Here is a 21,448-nt window from a genome sequence, read left to right on the forward strand (position 1 = left end):
TTATAAAGATGCTCTACAGGTATCTCTGAAGGTGTTTGTTGGGTTGACATAGATCGCGATTAGGATTTATCACTCCGAGTATCGGAGAGGTATCTCTGGGCCCTCTCGGTAATACACGTCATAAGAAGCCTGGCAAGCAAAGTGACTAATGAGTTAGTTGCAAGATGATGTATTACGGAACGAGTAAAGAGACTTGCCGGTAACGAGATTGAACTAGGTATGAAGATACCGATGATCGAATATCGGGCAAGTAACATACCGATGACAAAGGGAATAACGTATGTTGTCATATCGGTTCGACCGATAAAGATCTTCACAGAATATGTGGGAGCCAATATGAGCATCCAGGTTCCGCTATTGGTTAACGTTCAATGACGATTTTGAATTATATGAGTTATGTGATTTGGTGACCGAATGTTGTTCGGAGTCCCGCATGAGATCACAGACATGACGAGGAGTCTCAGAATGGTCGAGAGGTAAATATTGATATATAGGATGATAGTATTCAGACACAAAGTGTTTCGGGGTGTATCGGGTACTTATCAGAGTACCGGGGGGGGGGGGTTACCGAAACCCCCTGGGGGAATAATGGGCCATATGGGCCATAGGAGGGGAGCACACCATCCCACAAGGGGTGGCGCCCCCCCCCCCCCTGAGGAAGGAGGCCGAATAGGAGAAGGAGGAGGGGTTCGCCCCCCCCCCCCTTTCCTCCCTCTCTTCCCTTTTTTCCCCTTCCGGAAAAAGAGGGGGGGGGGGCGAATTGGAATAGGGCCCCAAATAGGATTCCTCCTACTTGGGGCGCCCAAGGCAGCTCCCCTCCCCCTCCCACCTATATATACATATGGGGAGAGGGCGCCTAGAACACACACCAACATCTGTTAGCCGTGCGCGGTGCCTCCCTCCATAGATTACACCCTCGGTCATATTCTCGCAATGCTTAGGCGAAGCCCTACGGGGATCACTTCACCATCACCGTCATCATGCCGTCGTGCTGACGGAACTCATCTACTTCCTCGACACCTTGCTGGATCAAGAAGGCGAGGTACGTCATCGCGCTGAACGTGTGCAGAACTCAGAGTTGCCATACGTTCCGTACTTGATCGGTCGGAACGAGAAATAGTTCGACTACATCAACCACGTAATCAAACGCTTCCGGTTTCGGTTTACGACGATACGTAGACACACTCTCCCCCTCTCGTTGCTATGCATCTCCTAGGTAGATCTTGCATGAGCATAGAAAATTTTCTGACATTACATGCTACGTTCCCCAACAACATTCCCTTCCATGAAGAGTAAAGTGATGAAGCCTTTAGGCATTGGTCGTAATAACTATGAAAAATAAAGAGGGTAAATATTTCTGAACGATTTTGATTGCATCATCAACTCATCCAAACAAGAAACTTTCAGAAACCGCAAACCATCTATACACACCAACCATCAAGCCTCCAAACCAAACATGCATCCCGGGACAACTCTACTACCAGTGCTTGTCACCCACAGAAAGCTACAGCTCAATTTACAAGCTTCCCTCCAGAGTCCAGACACCAAACAACGCGAAAAACATGGAGAGGACACGCGAAAACTAGGTGCGGAGCGCCATGAACAGGTTCTGCCTTCTCGCATGCTCCGGAACCAGGCGCTCGACGACTTCCGGAGGTATACCGTTTAGCTCTGCGAATGGCACATGAAATGGACAGATTCAGCTGAGAGCAGTTTACTAGATGCAGATAGGTGCATTTCTGAACTAGGAAGACTGAAGGTAAATGTAACTACTGACACACCAAAGGTGTTGGAGAAAGCTTGACAAATGCAGCACGAAGGCAAAGCCTATAGCAACCAAGATTGGCAGGAAGCGAATCGCTGAATGTGAAGGTCTGGCTGCTGCTACTGCTATTTAGATACAGTTACACTACCTTGAGATCTGAAGTTGAAGAGGGGTGGAAGAGGCCGGCCGTTAGGTAGGCGGGTGTTTGGATCTCTCAACTCATCAAAGAACGGGTGCATGCAGGCTTCCATCTGAAGAATGGTTCCATGGTTAGAACATAAACGAGCTCATAGTGCATCAGTCTACAATCTGGAAGGCAACATAAGAAAATGATCCTGTGGCCTTACAGCAGTGCACCGAAGATCTGGTGAGTATTGGAGAAACCTGCTGACAAGGTCCATTGCTTCAGGTGGAAGCTTTTTCTGAAAAACCTGAATAAAAAGAAAATTTTGAGGTAACAGAGGAACCATGAGAAAAATATGTTGATTTAATTTTGCGCCTGAGCGTACAGATGACATCAAAAATGACTTCTGTGTCAATTATTATTTCTCACTATTTAACAGCACGGCAGTCAATGTTTCCAAAAGTATGCACCAAATCGAACAGCTGCTGCGCACACCAAACAGCCACTAATGAAGCATGGCAGACATAATATGCAAATTACCTTGTGCCATGGGTGAGCCTTAATTTGTGGGAACTTGAACTCCGTGTAGTTTGGATTCATGCACTTGATCTCTTCCCTTGTTGGAGTACCCAAGACCTGCAAGGCACTATGACTGAACATGTCATTGTAAAGAATACAGGTCTCAGGACAGAACAGTTTAAGATGTCATATAAGTTTTCACCTTGATAATCTCAACCAGCTGATCAACTCCACTTTCCCCAGGAAAGAGTGGCTGCATGGATGAATATTATGAGAAGAAGGTAGAGAGAAAAAAGAAATGACTATATTCGTGAACAAAACCTGTCCAAGAAGCAGCTCTGCCATCACACAGCCTGTGGACCACAAATCAATGGCTGTAGTATATTCAGTTGCACCAAATATGAGTTCTGGTGCTCGGTAGTATCTTGAGCATATGTAGGAGATATTTGGCTCTCCCTTGACCTGCATATATTCAAAACATTACATCAAAACAATTTAGAAATCACCATGTCCGGGTAGGTTACTGGCGTAAGTGCACACCTTTTTTTATTCCTATTATCAAGAAAGTTTAGCATGCTCTTTTCAAAATCAGCAGGACTCGTGCATTTAAATTTCAAAACCTAATATAGAAGATAACTTACCAAGACCTTTGCACTGCCAAAATCACATATTTTAAGCTGGTGTGTATGTGGGTTAACCTACAGTGGAAAGCTTACTGGGTTAGTAAAAATGTATTAGTGGTTCTTCAAATATAATTAGTAACTGTTCTTCCTGATGTAAAGAAAGCTCAACTGGCCAAACAATTCAGAGGGCGAGGGAAGATATGTATAGCACAACATATTAAAGCATAGAAAAGGAGGTTAAAATCTCACGAGAACGTTCTGTGGTTTGATATCACGGTGGCAGATGCCAACACAGTTATGTATATAAGCAAGTGCTCGGCATATCTGCAAAGTTACGAGATTACAGGAACAATAATTAGACGACTTGTAACTTGTAACAATCACATCTTGAGCCAATATACTAAATATCAAAAGACAACTGAAGGAACAATTCTGTTGCATGGCTGGGACATTATATTCTGACTTGAACAACTACAAAGAGCAAACAGATTACGGATGTATGGCAAAACTCATTAACTAAACGTTTATCTATAGTCTCCAAAATCAGTGGAATTAAGCATTAGTTGAAGAAAGTAAATAATACGGATGCACTAATGTGTGATTCATAGGTTATTGAAGTCCCTAGTAGTAGAGATAACGTTCATACTACCACAAAAATGTGCACAAACTTATCTCAGAAAAAAAGTATCTCATCCTCATCGCCTGTGTGATATACACATAGAAAATAGAACCTTACGATTAAGTAAACATACAAGAAAAAGTGGTAGAACATAAATCCAAAGACTGTAGAACTGACAGGCTGGCTCGGTTGTACGTTTGAATGTCTCAGAAGTTATTTTGGGTTGCTAGTGAAGCCATCAGTGTGAATAACTAATCTGAAACTTGTAGATAGGTCCCAACACAGTACTCAGCTATTGGAACAATAAGTTTCGAGCAGGCATGAGGACAGAAAAATGCTGCAACTAATTAGGGAACATATCATATACCATGAGTTCCACACGACAGCATGTAGATAATTTGGGTAACAAGTATGCCTAGTGCAAAGATTAACCTTAAAATAGTTTTGTAAGAAAATAAAGATGGAGGACAGTTGTGCGAAGCATAACATTGTTCAGAAAAATTACTGCCAGGTCAGGTCAGACCTGATAAGTGTATAGTTTGACATAAATGAGGGGCACTCTTTGATTCATTCTGTTGTATTGTCTTGCCATCCGGTTAACTGTCTCTGGAACGAACTCAAGGACAAGATTAAGATAAAGCTCATTCCTTTCAGTGGTTGAGAAGAAGTAATGCTTAAGACCAACAATGTTCGGATGGTCAAGCATATGCATAATTTGCAATTCCCTGTTTTTGTAACGCTTATCTTGAAGAACCTTTTTGATGGCAACGACTTCTCCCGTTTCTCGACATTTGGCCTGAAGAATTGACAGTAACAGGTTATATGCCTTCAACTATCAGTTGTGCATAGACCAGCCTAGACAACACAAAGGTCAGAAGTTTACCTGAAATACAACTCCAAAAGAACCAGTTCCAACCACATGTTCAGCAATGTAACTGACGGACTGTTTCATTAACCACCATATCAGCAAATTGTGCTTTGATAGCCAAACATTATAGTAGATTGTCAAGATGAATGTAGCATCGCCATTACCTGTTTTGGCAGACCATTTCGACCACGGATTGTGGTTGCAATTATTTGACCAGCTTCAGAACCAGAATCGGCAACCACATCTGGCTCATTGTCCTGAAAAATGAAAAATGGCGTCACTTTATCTAGTAGAACAAGATGCAAAGTTGATCAACAATTTCCATTAGGATTACTGTGAATATATATGAGCCATAACAGAGCGAAACCAGAGCATAAAACCATCCATTCCCAGGATCTAGAACACACCGCAAATATGCAGTACAGCATATACTTAAACTTGCAGCAATGCAGTAATCCATTACTACAGGTAGTACAGACACAAAAACTCAAGCAGAGCCATATAATATGAGGAAGAAGATGGCTTGTGATACGTAACGTGATCGATTAATACAGTGATTACTGACAGATTGCTCATTGTACCTTAAACAGTTCAGTCACAGGTCAATCAAACAGGAGTAGCAGAAACCACTGAACCAAACCTACCCTTTCATCATGAGCATCATCTGGCTTTGCATCTCTGAGCTGCATCCCCACCATTCCCCTTCCCAGGAACTCAACTGAGCTGGCCTGTCCCTTGAAGCCATTCCCCTGCCGCGACGAGCTCCCGGCGGCACCGACATGCCTCTGTCCAGAATACGCCATCTCCCAGCTGATTGGTAAGGACTTAACGGAGATCACCAAGGTCAGCGTCTGCAAACAGCAGGGGGCTCATCTCATTGCTAGCAGAAGGGTCAGCCTACTGCCAATGCAGCTTCCTCCACCACCTCCTTCAACAACAGCTGCCCACCAAAAATAAAATAAAAAAGCGTTCAAGATTAACTCGGAATGGATAAATCCCCCAGAAAATAATCATCAGGAAATAAATTGTTCTTCGGTCAGAGCACACGTCTCCTGAAGAACAAAAAAAAACACATCAGTTGAATTTCTAGCCACCCAGAGACCTAGAAGATCCACTGAATAAAAAAACCAGCGGCCCTCTCCAAATCGCGAGGGACAAACCCCTCACGAAACTGGACCAAGATCCTCCGAGATGATTGGGTCGAACCAGCCGCAAACCGGGCCGGCGCGAGCGATAAAGATGAACTTTTTCAGCGGCGGGATCAGAGAATCCAAGAGCCGGTACCTGAAACCAAAGATCGAAGGCCGAAAATTCTGGAGCAGATCAAGCCGCAGCCCCTCAGCGGTTCCACGCACGGTTCCGCGATTCTCTCCCTGCACGAACTGCTGGTTTCGGGGCGGCGGAGGGGGGAGACGGTCGGCGGGCCGGCCGGCCAGTAGGTAATGGTGACTGACGAGTGAGGGAGGGGGAGTGGGAGTGAGTGGAGGGCAGGGGGCGGCTGCCTCCTCCCCTTCTACCTTCCGAACTTTTCTTTTTCTGGCACTCAACATTATTGGCATGGAGTAAAAAATAGTTGAGGAGGTGGAGGTGATGGTGAGCATGTGAACTGAAACTGAAAGAAATGGAGAAAGAAACAAGTTGGGACTGATACTCTGAAGAACCGTGAAGGCGACACCTTTGTTTACAGTCAATTTGGCAGCGAAAATTTTGTGGATTGACTGATGGATGGATAATACTAGATGGGATATTTATTTACCTGGGAGTGACCTGTGATGTGAAAGGATTATCTTATATAATGTAAAAGTATGTAATTATTGGCAGGTAAACTGATAGTGAAATGCTTAATAATTTGGAAACTACGTCGTCGGTGATGCAACTGGTGTTAATTTTGCAGTTATGACAGAGGAAGATACAGTGAGGTACTACATGGGCGTGCAAAGGGCATTTTCTGAAAGACAAAAAAGACAATTATAGTGTAGCTTTTCTGCTGTGCGGGAGAGATGATGATGCTTCTGTGAAACAAGCTTTCAAAGTTGCACACACATAGACAGAGCATAGTACAATTCTAATAATATTCAACACAAAATCCAACACATTGTGATCGGGACTGGACACAAGGCTGCTTGAGGCGTGGTGTGGTGTGGTGCCACACAACTTTCGGTAGAAACAGAGACAATGGAGAGCTTCAGGTTCAGGAGACCACTCTGTCAGACACGGTATTATTCAGTGCTGAAACTCCATGTCATGTACTCTCTCCGTCCGAAAAAGCTTGTCCCTCAAATGGATGTATCTAGCACTAAGAGTAGTTAGTGCTAGATACATCCATTTGAGGAACAAGCTTGGGACAAGCTTTTTCGGACGGAGGGAGTAAGTAGCATTATTATACCTGACCAATCAGTGATGTTCAGACAGCATCTAACACTTTATATACACTCTCAACCATGTCTTTTTTTTTTTTGCAAACTACTCTCTCCGTATAAAAATATATGACGTTTTTTGACACAGTCACAGTGTCAAACAGGGAGCACACAAGAAAACTCTGCCTGTCTCTTCTGTATGTGCTGATTAAATCTTCTCGTGTGCTTTCTTTTTCTCTCTATCTTATACTGAACAAAATGTTGCATGGTTCTTCTCCACAGCTCTGCTCCCCTGCCTGCCTGCCAGCAATTCAGGGAGAAAAACTTTGATGCAATAAACTGATAATGATACTTGATGCAATGCAAGCAAAGCAAAGTCATGGCAATGCATCTGCACTGCAGCCACACACACAACTTTGCCCAACAAGAATGGCAACAAGAAAGAAACAAGTGGCAGCAGCAACAGAAAGGAGCACTCCAAAAGTTTCATCCTCATCATGCTCATCGTGCTCGCTGACCGGGGTCAATGCCAGCCATGGCAGATATACTACAGTTCTTAGTTACATGCCACTGTAAAGTGCAAAGTGCTGGTGTGTGTGCTGTGAGAAGCTGATTCATCACAGCTGGACTCCAAGCAAAGGTGATGGTAGGTAATCAGGCATGTGCTTAACTCACCACTTTACCAGAACATGTCCTGCACTGAGATGGTTAAATACTCAGATGCCGACGGCGTCGAGGAGCTCCGAGTGCTGCGCCACGGAGACGAGCGTGTTGGCGACGATGGCCCCGCTGGCGGCCACCGCGGGCACGCCGATCCCGGGGAAGGTGGAGTCGCCGCAGCAGAAGAGCTGCGGGACCGGCGTCGCCTGCCCCGGGAACGTCGCCTCCCCGGCCTTTATCGCCGGGCCGTAGGTGCCCCGGTTCCGCCGGAGGAACCGCTTGTGCGTCAGCGGCGTGCCCACCAGCTTCACCTCGCACTTTTCCCGGCTGAACTTCGGGCCCAGCGCCAGCTCCACCGCCTTCCACATCACCTGCAAGCAAAAAGTTTCCCATTACAAAAGTTGGTTAAGACAGACAGCAGGTAACAGCAGCTCATGGCCAGTAAAAAGGAGTGTCTAAACTAACTTTTGCTTAACTTTTGTGAAAGGAGTTTTTTGCTAAACTTTTGACGAAAGGAGCTCCAAAGGATGTTAAAAGTGTTAAAGTGGAGCTATTTGTATCTATCTATGTGCTGATTCCAAGAGACCAAGGGAACAAAGTTACTATGTGGATTACTAGAAGAGTAACAATACTGCATTTCTAGTAGGTAATATGTTGCATATTACCTCGGAACGCTCCTCTTTCAGACTCCGGTATGCCGCGCTCTTCCGGTCGAGCCCCTCCCACAGGCCGAAAGGCTCCGTCCCCGGCGTGTACGCGTGAAGGATGTGCTTCCCCGGCGGCGCCAGGCCCTCGCCGAGAACGCTGGGGACGGATATCAGCACGACATTCTGCTCGCCGTCGACTCCTTTGTCCCAGTCGTTAACCACAATATGATGGATCCCAAGGTCCTCCTTGACACACTATCCAGTTGCATAGATGGTTACAACGCGAAAATGTACCGATGAAGCAAATATATAAATAGACATAAGTATAACTGGATCTAAAGATAATTTGTTATGATGAAGCATATGAGACAACCAACCTCCGCGTCGAAACCCAGGTGGAGGTGCATGAACGAATCGCACTGCGGCGTCGCCTTCACTTGATCTTGGTATGATCTCGGGACGGCGTCTGGTGGGAGAAGACCCAGGGTGTCCCACATGGACGCGTTGCTAACGACCGCTTTCTTCGCACGTACGATCTGCAAAGAGGAAAACATTTCATTCATGACAGGATTTCAGCGGCCGTATCGATGTTTCAAGCATGATGGAAGTCAATATGAGGGAAAAGGTAATCATGCATGGCACTTGGAAACAGATGCATGAGACAAGGAGGTCGCTCGTCTTGGCCTACAAGATTTGCATGGTCTGCCACTAGCTAGTGCAAAAGGTGGCAAAGGCCTGAATCTTAATGGGATGGATATCTAGTGGTAGAGAAGATAGCACTTAGTTTGCTTGGGAGGGATGATACCATATTGTATTGGCTATTGTGGACTTGTACCTTATTAGTATTGAAAGATTTTTGGCACCAATAAGATACTCCCTCCGTCTCATAATATAAGAACATTTTTTACACTAGTGTAATGTTAAAAACATTCTTATATTTTGGGACAGAGGGAGTACTATATAGAGACAGTACTTCATATACTAGTAGAAAAGGGGGCATCAGTCCCGGTTCGTAAGGGCCTAAAGGTCGCGGCCACGTGGAGCTCCACCTAAAGGAAATTTTATGATTTTTTTTTGAATTTTTTTATTTTCAAATTTCTGAATTATTTTAACCTCTAATCTCTAATCACCACCACTCATCACTGCTCAATTTATCCTCTAATCTCTAATCACCCCTCATCATTCCTAATCATCTAATTTCCCGAACGGTCACCCATTCTCCCACTCCCCCAGCCTGAGCACGCTTAACTTCCAGGTTCTATTCTCCCTCGTTTTCAAGTCTGCACTTGTTGTTTTGCTGACAATAGTAAGATGTCAATCCTATTAACCCTCAGGAATTTTGCGTGAGCATGAAGTTACACATTTCACTGTTTGAGTTTGAAACTATTGTTTAAAAAAACAATAATTATTTAGTAACACTAATATTTCTTGAATAATTAGTTTGACCATTGTTTGACCACAGTTTGACCAATTTGACCAAAATTCAAAATAACTGAAATAATTATTTAGTAACACTAATATTCTAGAATAATTAGTTTGACCATTGTTTGACCACAGTTTGAAATTTTTTCGATTTTTTCCACTCTAGATCTTAAAAGCCCCGTAACTTTTTTTCTGTTAGGTTTCTGTTAGATTTTTTCCACTCTAGATCTTAAAAGCCCCGTAACTTTTCGAGTAGATGATTTTTCATATAAAAAACTTTTTCATCCGAGTCAGTATGCAAAAGTTATGCCCATTTTACTAAATTCTAGAGAGATTTTGCAAATAAAGCCGAAATTCATATTTGTAAATTTTCCCAACAACTAGACCACATATCACATGGGAAACTTATTTTCTTTTATTTTTTTTGACATTTTCATCATTTTCTTTTATTTTTTTAAAACTGAAAAGGCGATCCGGGGGGGGTTTAAAATGGGACCTTTAGTACCGGTTCGTGCCATGAACCAACCCTTTAGTCCCGATTGGTGCCACGAACCGGGACTAATGGGCATCGCACCCTTTAGTCCCGGTTCGTTGCACCAACCGGGACTAAAAGGTCCAGACGAATCGGGACAAATGGCCCACGTGGCCCCTGGGCGCACGAACCGGGACTAATGCCCCCATTAGTCCCGGTTCTAAACTGAACCGGGACTAATGGGCTAACCCGAGGTGGACCAAAGCCCTCTTTTCTACTAGTGATAGGTAAAGATATGTCACATGAATCTGAATCAAAGCCTTACTAATCCTTACTAGCAGTATTTTTGGATCGGTTGGCATATCTGGCGAACGTTCGCCACAAGAGATGGCATCTGCCAACGTTCGTCTGACAGTTTCAGTATATTTCAGGGAACTACGTTGCTTTTTTTTGCAAAACTGCCATGGCACTTCTTTTTATTTTGAGTGTAAAAAGGCCATCCAATCTGCACCGTAGGATCAAGATCGTGTGGCAGCTTAGGCGTTCGCTGGCAGTTGCTCCCCGGAGAACGTTCGCGAGTTACTATTTCCGTTATTGGATACGGAGTACTACGTAAAATATTAGTACTCCTAGGATTGATTTTACTGTGGGTCCCCTCCCCTCTGATATCCAACCATGTATTGACACCTCACAATCCCGTCAGAATTCGTCTCTCACGGTCTCACGTCTGTTCTCTATTCGACTGCTTAATTAGGTCGAGCCGCCTCCGCCGTCTTTGGGCCCTTCACCGGCGCCGCCCCCGGCCGCCGGCTCTCCTGGCCACTGCTGTTTTCGTTCTCCGAGTCTCCGACGTCTTCTCGCAACCACTACCGTCCTTGGATTCTCGCGGCAGATTCATCCCCTCGCCCGCTCCTGTGAATCTCCCGTGCTGTACAAGGTATAGCCTGCTTTCTGAATCTCCAACGCCCACACACACACACATGCGTTTAGATCTTGTTACTACTTGAAACCTAGCTCGATTATTTTGCATTCTTAATTTATGGCCCATGTTGCCGCTGACTACATTAGATTCCATCTTATCAGGATCAATTGATGATTCAGTAGCAAGCTACCGGTAATATATAGTAGCCGGGTATCGCCGATAATCCAAGGCCTCGCGCATTGTTTGCTGTTGGCTCTTGCTATGATGCCTTGCTTTCTTATGTAATCTTAGTTCTAAGCAGGCTACTTTTATACAGTTTGCATTCATGCATGATGCTCTCGTTCCAGGAGGCATAAAGAGATCCTTTTATTTGGTGCTGATGTATATAAGTGGAGATGCAACTTGTCATAGCCCTATACCGGCCACTTGATAGTACTATTTATACAGAACGTTAACTGTAATCCAGTCTGTATTTTGAAGAACCTCCATAGAGTTGTTCACTCGTGTCAACGTGTGATCAGAGGCTGTAGGCTGTGCTGTCTAACATTATGGTGATGTGAATCCGAACTCTTAATTAACTATATGTCTAAATCAATCATGTTTCTATGTTCTTCCAATAGCTATGGCCTCTTTTGAGTATTATACTATTTGGAGCTCAGCGATGATGTTCTCTCTTGTTTTGATACCTAGTGTTGCTTCCCGTGTGTTGATCAGAGATGGAGGAGGAAACTTCTGTGGCCGATGATGTGGGCCCTAGTTATCCTGCAAACCTGCCAATTACGGACATTCTTGCTGAATTTCGTGACATCCCCTTCTACACGAATAAATGCAAGTATCCCTGGGAGGAAGATGAGGAGGAGATTAAGGCGAATGAGTACGATGGAATAGATTATAATAAAATGTCGGGCAAACCGTGGTCACCCATGCCACATACTAGATCGAGAAAGGGAAGGAGGCGAAGAGGAATCAATGCTGCTGATCACTAACAATGGGAATGGCATGACAACATGGCATCTACTTTGGATGTGAGTCTCGAGGAGAAGGTGGATTCACCGCAGCCGCTCTTCACCAGTGACGAAGTTCTTCGTGTTCGTTTGGACATGTACCATCTGAATGAGTCTCAAAATTCCGAAGAGGGCCTCTTCAATTGCCAGGCAGCCAAGGAGGAGCTACGTGTCGACTTCACTCTTACCAGGACATACTTCTATCATGCCATCCGTGATGGCATCAAAGCAAAGTCCTATCCGCACTTCTTCCACCAATTTACTGGGGAGGTTGGTACACATCTAGATCTTTCCTCCAACTACCGCTTAATTTCATATATGCATATTGCTTGAATGTAATGTACCGCATCTCGAGTCTTAGCTTTCTATGTTTTTTGTGTTGGCAGTATTCCTCTCCATGTTGTAATTATATTGAACCTACCACCCTGGATGGTGATTTGCAATACATTGAGTTTTTTGACAAGCTCATGGAGTCAGCGAGGTATAGAGAGACCAGGCATGGGGTGCTTGCTAAGGCTATCGTCATGGCAAATAAACATTTCAATAAAATGCTATTTTTCCAAATTAAGATTGCTGTCGATGAGTGCTTAAAACTCATGGAGCATCTGGAGAAGATGGGGCAGAGGCATGAGTTGTATTACTATGTTGTGCATGAAGTTCTCATTGAAAGAAAGGACCGTCAAGCTATTATCGATCAAATCCGGGAAGGAAAAGTTCAATTGGTCTACGATCTTACTGAGTTTGGTGGTCTAGATTTGGAGGATTGTGAATCTACTGTACAAGATACGGTACTGGTTCACATGTATTATTACCATCCATTTAATATTTGTTTACACACAATATTGCAAATTATGGAGTTAATTGTTTTGCATATACTTTTCAGGTTGATCATCTTATTGATCTTACTGGTGCTAAGGTAGCTTTCAAAGCTTATCACTTATTTATTTTCGCAACAAGAGCAAATGACCCTTTTAGTGGACAGCGTTCTTCTGATGTTAGAATTTTGTGTTTCCTCCATAGCATTCAACACTTTGCTCAAACAACTCTTTTGCCATGGTCTCGTGTATTTGCCATGAATTTATCTTGTCAAGCGATTTGAGCTATTTATTCATGAAAATTAAAGCAAAACATGTACTCCTCTCCGTCCCAAAATATAAGAACGTTTTTAACACTAGCATAGTGTCAAAAACGTTCTTATATTCTGGGACAGAGGGAGTATATGTTTGGTTTGCTTGGTGTAGTGCCAACTTTTGCCTTGGCAAGCCAATAATGGTTTCCACTTGGTTTGGCACTAACATTTGGCAATGCCCCAAAAGTTTGGTAAGGCTTGTCTCATGTTGATAGCAAACCAAACGGACCCTATGTTCCTGATGAAGCCTAATTCCTCCATAGAACAAATTTCTAGGCTCTGTTATGTTTAGAAAAAAACCATTTGGCTATCATATCTTCTGATTAATATGACTTTTTCAATTCCTCCAATGTACACAATGCCTTTCCTGAAAACTCCCTATAAGATCAGGCATTGTGTACATATATCATAGCCAAATGGTTTTTTTTTCTAAACATAAGAGTAGCACTTTCTGGCATTTCTATCTTTGAAGTGGCCTTTTGTCAGAGCTATCTTTTGTTGTCATTTAGTTCCTCGCAGCCTATTTATCATTTAATCAGAAGCTAAATTTAAATTGGGATCTAGCTGTACACTTTCAAACTTTTGACGCGTGAGGATTGAAAGTGTACTTAACATAACAAGCTTTTCAGATTATTATTTGGTGGAAATTGAGATATCATATTAATCATTAACCCTACAATTTGACAAATTGGCTTTGAACAAATAATCTTAAATCCATGCATACCTACGCAATTCATCTATTTGCTCAAATTTCTCCGTATTTGCATATTATTGTCTGTTTATGATTTGGAAATATTCTAATTCAATTTTTGTTGCGTATAACAAAACACAGTCACCTCCAAAGAAAAGCATCAAGGACGGTACCTACAAAAGGATTATCTGTAACGAGGTCGATAAGCTGGTAACTAAGTTTTGCTTTGTTAAAATCTCTTGACTTTTTGTAGTGCTATAAGGGTTCATAAGCAGTGCCGTTAATATTTTCTTCCCTCTTTTCCCCATCACAGTTTCCAAGTGATATTGAGCTTTATACACATTTTCTCAAGAAGAAGATGGAAACCGCCGAAGAACACAACGTGATACCCAAGGCAAGCTTATAATTTGGACATAAGAAAGACATTCTTGCTCTTGCTCCACATCTTTTTTCTAACAGTAATTTTTCTTTGCTCGTTTTGAAGGGAACCTGCGAACATCTTGGCGGTTTATGTTCCTTTGACTCGAGAGATAAGAAACTAGGGATAACTAAGTGTATCACCTGCTATTGCTCAGTAAAAGGCTTCGCTTATCCGACTGCTGAACGGGCGCAAAGAAGGATATAGAGGTGATTAGCCGAGTTCTTGGACCTTGACATTGGGGCAAGCTGATGATTTGGTTGTTTGAGGCGAGGACATTTCAATCTATTAAGAATTGGGCCAGTGGCTTAGAACACTTCTATTTATGTAGTTTCCTGCCACTAAAAGGCTGTATTAATTGTTGCATTGTGTACTGCACCTTCTGACTCAAGGAATTTTGGCACCTTGAAGATATTATGAAATATATGTCGTCTGAATCAGAGCCTTACTAATAATTACCAAGCTGTTAATTCCCATGAACTAATATTATAGTTTATATATTTGGCAATAAAATGGTATCCTCTGGAGTGGCATACCTGTCCACTTCGTAGCTTGACGCCAACAGCCCGACCGTTCTCGATCAAAATCTTCTCCACATGAGAATTAAGAGCAAGTCTTCCACCGAACTTTTCGATACCCCGTACGAGGGCATCGATTATGGCTCCACTCCCGCCGAGAGGGTACTCCAGCTTGCATCCTGGCTTGTACCATTCTGCAAACATATAAACCTGACATTGTAGTTAGACCAAATGATGAACATAAATCTTCAGAATTGTATTACTTGAAATATTTAGGCGAGTAGGGAGTGTTTCAAGGGAGTGTGTTCAACAAAGCCGCCAATGATTAACAAGAGGTAAAGATTGATTACAAGTTTTTACAAAAGCCCATGGCTCCAATGCCAAATTCCGGACATGAATTTGTTCATGGAGCAGGGGCCTCTGTCATGATCCATGGACTATGACTGCCATCCACGGCTGTGATATTATGTAGACAACTTAAGGTAATTAGTCGCAAGTTGTGGCTGTAGTTTAGTGGTGAGAATTCCACGTTGTGGCCGTGGAGACCTGGGCTCGAATCCCAGCAGCCACATTATTTCCTTTTTCCTTTTTATTTCTAGTATATAAGATATTAATAAGAAACACAGAATCTGTTTCCTTTTTCTTTCTAAGAAACACACAGATTAAATTACTTTTTAGCGGCTATTTTATTTTTTGACATTATAAAATTACTACTAGTTTAAGGGCCAGGAACAAACAAATAGATACAGATTGTGCACCAAATTGTTTCGTTTATTTGATTCACACAACACACTATGGTTTCTAATTACAGTTCATTGTAAAAATTACTACGGGAGTCCAACAAGATATTGCCCAGTTTTCATGTAAACGAAATGCGGATTGTTTTGGACAATCACTAAAGAGAACAGGACCATTTTTTGTTTTTGCGAATAAAGAGAACAGGATAATTAACCTGGTGGAAATTCATCAGCTTACCATTTCTGCAGAGAGCGCGCTGTCGGATTTGACGCCGGCGAGCAGAAAGCACAGGAGGTCGATCCAGTTCCGGACAAAGGGATTTTTCAGCTCCAGCGAGTCGACAATCTCGGAGAACGGGCGTAGCAGTTTCGTGGCGCCTAGGGCGCCCCGAGGCCCCATTTTTATCAAGGACTGCAACAGAGAAGGTGCGTATCTACCGGCTGCCGTGGAAAGGATGCCCAGATCGCCTCGGATGGAGAGCGGAGGCAGAGCCATCGCAGCTGCAGATATAGGAATGACTGCATCCTGAGATTGTTTTTGATACCGTGTTAGCAGAGGTTTCAAGGGTACTACATAACAGTAACATGGTAAACTAATCACATTTTTTTGGACCTGTTTGTCCTTGCATTTGAATTGTCAGACTTGCTCAACTTTGGATGATAGTTGTGCATGCTATTTAAAACGCAGGAAGAAGCAATACATTTACCATTAGGCATCATTTGTGTTTTTCAGCAGTTCAGTGTGTCTAGGTACAGCTGAAAAAAGTTGTTTTCTACTAAGAAACTGAATATCGGATGCAGGGAAGGGAACTCACTAGAAGCTTTTGCCACTCCCGGGTTGCGTCAAGGCCAACATAAGTCTCAAGGTCCTGCAAGAAGAAAATCACTATTATGACTAGAGCATCCTGGTACAGACAAAGGGTAGTAACCTAGACCATCAAACAGAAGTGCAGCGATACAGCACTACTAAGTTTCATAGGCATAAAGCAACCAATTGCAAGTCATGTTTATTACTGTAGCAAATTTCAGTCTCATCCTGCCCGACCAATCAGATAACATCGTATCGATGAATCCGGAACAACTCACTGCAAATTAACCAAGCAGCGTATGGTATGTGCTACTCCAAGCAGAGTAGTACAAGTTAACTGAACCTTGAGGAAATCAGTCGGCCCTATCCGCGACTCGAACTGTCCTTCGGGGACATGCACCATCCAGGAGTCATACGAGGCGCACGGGACCGATTCGCGTAACGCGTCGAGGACCTGCAAGGTCAGCAGAATCATCATTATATTGCATCAGACAGGCCCCGAGCTCTCACCACAATTTCTGCATTTAGTACAGACAATTCTGTTCTGTTGATTAGTTCAGTTCAGTTCAGACAGTTCATTTCTCTGAAAGAAACTCCCAGTTGAGTTCTGCTCTGTTGGTGTTTGCAGAGGAAGCAATCAATGGAGGTGGAGGGTGACCTGGGCGAGGGGGTTGGCCTGGGGCCCTCTGGACTGGAAGCCGGAGAAGAGCGAGGGGCCGGAGTCGAAGTGGAACCCCTTGACGTCGAACGAGTGGGCCGCGCCGCCGGGCCGGTCGTGGCTCTCCAGCACCACCACGTCCTGCCCGTACCTCGCCAGCAGCCCCGCGCAGCAGAGCCCCCCGAGCCCGCTCCCGATCAGCACCACGTCCGCCTCCGGCCTCCCCGCCACCCTGAACCAAACGACGACGGCCGAATTGATTGCCTGCGAGCTCGGATACGGTTCGAACGGCGAAGAGCCGGTGCGAGTGGTGGGGCAATGATTAATACGTACCCGGGTGACGAGGGGCCGGCGGGTGCGGCCACCGCCCGGCAGCGCGCGGCGGCGCCGACACGGCGCGGCACTGGAGCGGCGGCGGCTGCGGCTGCTGGGCGCGCGCGAGGCTGGCGGTTGCCGCGTGGCGGAGGGCGCGGCGACGGGGAGGCCAGCGCGGAGGAAGCCATCTGGGCCGGCGGTGTCGTGTCGCCGGTGGCGCGCGCGGCAATGTCACGAGTTCGGGTGGGGAAGAGGGAGCTGGAGTGGAGCTCGTGAGTGAGGCAGCGGCTGGTTACACGTGGCGCTTCAGCAGCCTCTCTCCCCTTGCGGCTGAGATCTCTCGCCTCTGCTGCTCCTAGTTGGTTTGCGCAATCTGCCACGAGAAATGAAAAACTATTTTTATTTAAAAATAAATAAAGCTGTTTAACGAGAATAAAGAATGATTTTTTTACAAGAAAACAGTTTAGCAAGCCACCAGAAACAGAAATGGACTGAAGTAACAGTCCGCGGACCTATCAGTTTCTCGCAGTCTACAGAATGGGCACAAATACGATTGAAAATATCCGCCGCAGCATGATGGTTTTTATGAATGCGTACGCGTGTCAGCGACTCAACTAGGAGGGCTGTCGGGAAGCCAAGGCTTGAGTCGGTCGATGATCCTAGCATATCGTAATATCATACAATATGGGTATAGAATTTTGTACGAGTTTTCATTTCTTTGGCTCACTTTCTTGCCATCCAACATATCATTTATCCCGATGCCTTTCATTCTCAGAGCTCTTCACCATGTTCTTGACCGAAACCGCTATTTTGAGCATTAAATGAATATATAACATTGACACACTCTTATAACTAATCTCTAATTTTTGTGATGGGTAACAAAACCTATTGTATTCATGCTAAGGTGTAAGTATGAAGTGTAGAATATGAAATTCATGATTAAACAAGTGGAGTGTTTATATAGGTGAGTGGATGTTGATATGGGTGGGAAAGTGGGTGAAGAAATAATGTAGGCCATGTACCATGCCATAAGCAATAGACCTGAGCCGGACACAACTTATATGTGTAGGTCAGTGATATGAAATTGGTTTATTTCACACATCAGATATAATATATACACGTACACTTGTAGGTTGCCGTGATACTTTTTATCTAAACATTATTGAGAAAATATGTTCTGTTCATAAAGTGCGCATAGTGCAGAGCTCAGGGCTTTCAACCTGCTTTTCGAAAAAAATTATGCATATAAACTCGTCCAATTGCTATGGATGAACAAAAACATACATATCGTATTTAAATATAAGATGCAATTAACAAGAGTTAAAGAAACGAAAACATGTCTGAGTTATAAACTGATTCGCCACTAGAACATGTCTCGAGAAGATAAATTATTGTTGCAGTAAAAGTAGTAATGAACTACATGTGAAAAATGATTTTCCTTGAGACCTAAACAACCAGCTTTTCATGGCATGCACATGTAGTGTTTGAATGGCAACGAGTTGACGATAGTGATTGGGCGACAAGGCTAGGGGTCAGCCATCACCCGGTAGATCGCGACCGCCCTAAGTCTACATCGAAGAGGATGCATTGGCTACTGGGTATGCACGGAGGTTGCTAGTGGTGGTGGCGGTGCCGCATGCTAGCGTAGTTAGTAGAGCAGAGGCCATCTTTGCGGAGGTCTAGTCATCATTGATGTGAAGGTGGCATGCGTTGGAAGGGTTTGAGCATAGCGAAGGAAATATGCCCTAAAGGCAATAATGAAGTTATTATTTTATATTTCCTTATTTCTTGCTAAATGTTTATTATTCATGATAGAATTGTATTAACCGGAAACTTGATACATGTGTGGATACATAGACAAAATACTGTGTCCCTAGTAAGCCTCTACTAGACTAGCTCGTTAATCAAAGATGGTTAAGTTTCCTAACCATAGATATGTGTTGTCATTTGATGAACAAGATCACATCATTAGGAGAATGATGTGATGGACAAGATGTTGGGAAACGTAGCATGCAATTTCAAAAAATATCCTACGCTCACGCAAAATCTATCTAGGAGATGCATAGCAACGAGAAGGGGAGAGTGTGTCCACGTACCCTCGTAGACCGAAAGCGGAAGCGTTAACTTAACGTGGTTGATGTAGTCGAACGTCTTCTCAAATCAACCGATCAAGTACAAAACGTACGTCACCTTCGAGTTCCGCACACGTTTGGCTCGATGACGTCCCTCGAACTCTTGATCCAGCAGTGTCGATGGAGTAGACGAGTTCCGTCAGCACGACGGCGTGGTGACGGTATTGGTGATGTGATCCGTGCATGGCTTCGCCTAAGCACTATGACAATATGACCGGAGGAGTAAACGGTGGAGGGGGGCACCGCACACGTCTAAGAAACAACTGTTGTGCTTTGGGGTGCCCCCCTGGTGCCCCCCTGCCCCCGTATATAAAGGAGGGAGAGGGGAGAGGGCCGGTCTAGGGGGGAGTCCAACTAGGACTCCAAGTCCTAGTCGGCCCCCCTTCCTTTCCAACGGAGGGGGAAAGAGGGAAGTGGAGGGAGAGAGAGGGAGAACGAAAGGGTGGCCGCGCCCCCTCCCCCTTGTCCAATTTGGACTCCATGGCGGAGGGGGACTACCTCCTGCTCTCCCCTATGGCCCAATAAGGCCCATTACTTCCCGCGGGGGGGGGGGGGGGGGTTCTATTAACCCCTCGGTACTCCGAAAAATACCCGAACCATTCCGGTGTCCGAATATAACCTTCCAACATATCAATCTTTACCTCTCGACCATTTCGAGACTCCTCGTCATGTCCGTGATCTCATCCGGGACTCCGAACAACCTTCGGTTACCAAAACACATAACTCATATAATACATATCGTCATCGAACGTTAAGCATGCGGACCCTATGGGTTCGAGAACTATGTAGACATGACCGAGACACGTCTCCGGTCAATAACCAATAGCGGAACCTGGATGCTCATATTGGCTCCCACATATTCTACGAAGATCTTTATCGGTCGAACCGCAATGTCAACATATGTTATTCCCTTTGTCATCGGTATGTTACTTGCCCGAGATTCGATCGTCGGTATCTTCATATCTAGTTCAATCTTGTTACTGGCAAGTCTCTTTACTCGTTCCATAGTGCATCATCCTGCAACTAACTCAATAGTCACATTGCTTGCAAGGCTTCATATGATGTGCATTACCGAGAGGGCCCAGAGATACCTCTCCGATACTCGGAGTGACAAATCATAATCTCGATCTATGCCAACCCAACAAACACCTTCGGAGATACCTGTAGAGCATCTTTATAATCACCCAGTTACGTTGTGACGTTTGCTAGCACACAAGCCATTCCTCCGGTGTTCGGGAGTTGCATAATCTCATAGTCGGAGGAATATATATTTTACACGAAGAAAGCAGTAGCAATAAAACTAAACAATCATTATGCTAAGCTAACGGATGGGTCTTGTCCAAAACTCTATGGGTGTTAGATTCGTTACCATGCAATGCTAGATTATTGACTCTAGTGCAAGTGGGAGACTGTTGGAAATATGCCCTAGAGGCAATAATAAAGTGGTTATTATTATATTTCCTTGTTCATGATAATCGTTTATTATCCATGTTTTAATTGTATTGACCGGAAACTCAAATACATGTGTGGATACATAGACAACAACATGTCCCTAGTAAGCCTCTTCCGGACTAGCTTGTTGATCAAAGATGGCTATGGTTTCCTAGCCATGGACATGAGTTGTCATTTGATAATGGGATCACATCATTAGGAGAATGATGTGATGGACAAGACCCAAACTATGAACGTAGCATATGATCGTATCAAGTTTATTGCTATCGTTTTCTGCATGTCAAGTATATGTTCCTATGACCATGAGATCATGCAACTCACTGACAATGGAGGTGTGCCTTGTGTGTGCCAAACGTTGCAACGTAACCGGGTGACTATAAAGGTGCTCTACAGGTATCTTCGAGGGTGTCTGTTGAGTTTACATCAATCAAGACTGGGATTTGTCACTCCGTATGACAGAGAGGTATCTCAGGGCCCACTCGGTAATACAAGATCACAATAAGCTTGCAAGCCATGTGACCAATGAGTTAGTCACGGGATCTTGTATTACGGAACGAGTAAAGAGACTTGCCGGTAACGAGATTGAAC

General features: G+C 44.2%; 3 protein-coding genes and 1 non-coding gene across 9 annotated transcripts; 2 read left to right on the plus strand and 2 right to left on the minus strand.

Annotated features, from left to right (window-relative positions):
- Window positions 1–1,301: 1,301 nt before the first annotated feature.
- Window positions 1,302–5,453, minus strand: LOC123114259 (shaggy-related protein kinase kappa-like). 3 transcript variants are annotated; one of them, XM_044535672.1, is made up of 12 exons: window positions 5,163–5,453; window positions 4,683–4,775; window positions 4,534–4,593; window positions 4,174–4,446; window positions 3,281–3,355; window positions 3,050–3,106; window positions 2,730–2,870; window positions 2,611–2,661; window positions 2,430–2,525; window positions 2,113–2,196; window positions 1,914–2,016; window positions 1,302–1,671 (listed from the first exon to the last, which is right to left on the minus strand). In XM_044535672.1, the coding sequence occupies exons 1-12, from the start codon at window positions 5,319–5,321 to the stop codon at window positions 1,583–1,585; spliced, it is 1,281 nt and encodes a 426-aa protein (XP_044391607.1). In that variant the 5' UTR covers window positions 5,322–5,453; the 3' UTR covers window positions 1,302–1,582. The 3 variants fall into 3 exon arrangements, with proteins under 3 accessions (XP_044391607.1, XP_044391608.1, XP_044391609.1); XM_044535673.1 differs by lacking the exons at window positions 3,281–3,355; window positions 4,174–4,446; window positions 4,534–4,593; window positions 4,683–4,775; window positions 5,163–5,453 and having other exon boundaries at window positions 2,430–2,535; XM_044535674.1 differs by lacking the exons at window positions 3,050–3,106; window positions 3,281–3,355; window positions 4,174–4,446; ... (1 more) ...; window positions 4,683–4,775; window positions 5,163–5,453 and having other exon boundaries at window positions 2,430–2,541.
- Window positions 5,171–17,588, minus strand: LOC123114258 (prolycopene isomerase, chloroplastic-like). Of its 3 annotated transcripts, none has more exons than XM_044535671.1 (10): window positions 17,295–17,588; window positions 16,962–17,193; window positions 16,647–16,757; window positions 16,311–16,364; window positions 15,734–16,021; window positions 14,777–14,968; window positions 8,560–8,718; window positions 8,201–8,437; window positions 7,551–7,906; window positions 5,171–5,458 (listed from the first exon to the last, which is right to left on the minus strand). In XM_044535671.1, the coding sequence occupies exons 1-9, from the start codon at window positions 17,462–17,464 to the stop codon at window positions 7,592–7,594; spliced, it is 1,758 nt and encodes a 585-aa protein (XP_044391606.1). In that variant the 5' UTR covers window positions 17,465–17,588; the 3' UTR covers window positions 5,171–5,458; window positions 7,551–7,591. The 3 variants fall into 3 exon arrangements, with proteins under 3 accessions (XP_044391606.1, XP_044391605.1, XP_044391604.1); XM_044535670.1 differs by lacking the exon at window positions 5,171–5,458 and adding an exon at window positions 7,076–7,171; XM_044535669.1 differs by lacking the exon at window positions 5,171–5,458 and adding an exon at window positions 7,076–7,175.
- Window positions 10,766–14,677, plus strand: LOC123114260 (uncharacterized). Of its 2 annotated transcripts, none has more exons than XM_044535677.1 (7): window positions 10,766–11,013; window positions 11,713–12,272; window positions 12,389–12,790; window positions 12,886–12,918; window positions 13,964–14,032; window positions 14,136–14,216; window positions 14,307–14,677. In XM_044535677.1, the coding sequence occupies exons 2-7, from the start codon at window positions 12,006–12,008 to the stop codon at window positions 14,445–14,447; spliced, it is 993 nt and encodes a 330-aa protein (XP_044391612.1). In that variant the 5' UTR covers window positions 10,766–11,013; window positions 11,713–12,005; the 3' UTR covers window positions 14,448–14,677. The 2 variants fall into 2 exon arrangements, with proteins under 2 accessions (XP_044391612.1, XP_044391611.1); XM_044535676.1 differs by having other exon boundaries at window positions 10,820–11,013; window positions 11,689–12,272.
- TRNAH-GUG (transfer RNA histidin (anticodon GUG)) lies at window positions 15,258–15,329 on the plus strand. Its single transcript has one exon. It is a non-coding gene; the product is annotated as a tRNA-His (tRNA).
- Window positions 17,589–21,448: the final 3,860 nt, after the last annotated feature.

The sequence above is a fragment of the Triticum aestivum genome, chromosome 5B (genome assembly GCF_018294505.1).
Source record: "Triticum aestivum cultivar Chinese Spring chromosome 5B, IWGSC CS RefSeq v2.1, whole genome shotgun sequence".
In the NCBI taxonomy this organism is placed as follows: Eukaryota; Viridiplantae; Streptophyta; class Magnoliopsida; order Poales; family Poaceae; genus Triticum; species Triticum aestivum.

What these genes read in the sequence shown, in the direction of transcription:
- LOC123114259 (XM_044535672.1), bottom strand. Translation starts at nt 5,321, where the DNA reads ATGGCGTATTCTGGACAGAGGCATGTCGGTGCCGCCGGGAGCTCGTCG. An exon ending in CTTTTGGAGTTGTATTTCAG is followed by an intron (nt 4,447 to 4,533) that starts GTAAACTTCTGA and finishes TCAATTCTTCAG; the next exon opens with GCCAAATGTCGAGAAACGGG. An exon ending in TCAAACCACAGAACGTTCTC is followed by an intron (nt 3,107 to 3,280) that starts GTGAGATTTTAA and finishes TTTCCACTGTAG; the next exon opens with GTTAACCCACATACACACCA.
- LOC123114260 (XM_044535677.1), top strand. Translation starts at nt 12,006, where the DNA reads ATGGCATCTACTTTGGATGTGAGTCTCGAGGAGAAGGTGGATTCACCG. An exon ending in AATCTACTGTACAAGATACG is followed by an intron (nt 12,791 to 12,885) that starts GTACTGGTTCAC and finishes TATACTTTTCAG; the next exon opens with GTTGATCATCTTATTGATCT. An exon ending in TTGATCTTACTGGTGCTAAG is followed by an intron (nt 12,919 to 13,963) that starts GTAGCTTTCAAA and finishes AACAAAACACAG; the next exon opens with TCACCTCCAAAGAAAAGCAT.
- LOC123114258 (XM_044535671.1), bottom strand. Translation starts at nt 17,464, where the DNA reads ATGGCTTCCTCCGCGCTGGCCTCCCCGTCGCCGCGCCCTCCGCCACGC. An exon ending in AGGCCAACCCCCTCGCCCAG is followed by an intron (nt 16,758 to 16,961) that starts GTCACCCTCCAC and finishes CTGACCTTGCAG; the next exon opens with GTCCTCGACGCGTTACGCGA. An exon ending in ACCTGGGTTTCGACGCGGAG is followed by an intron (nt 8,438 to 8,559) that starts GTTGGTTGTCTC and finishes GCAACTGGATAG; the next exon opens with TGTGTCAAGGAGGACCTTGG.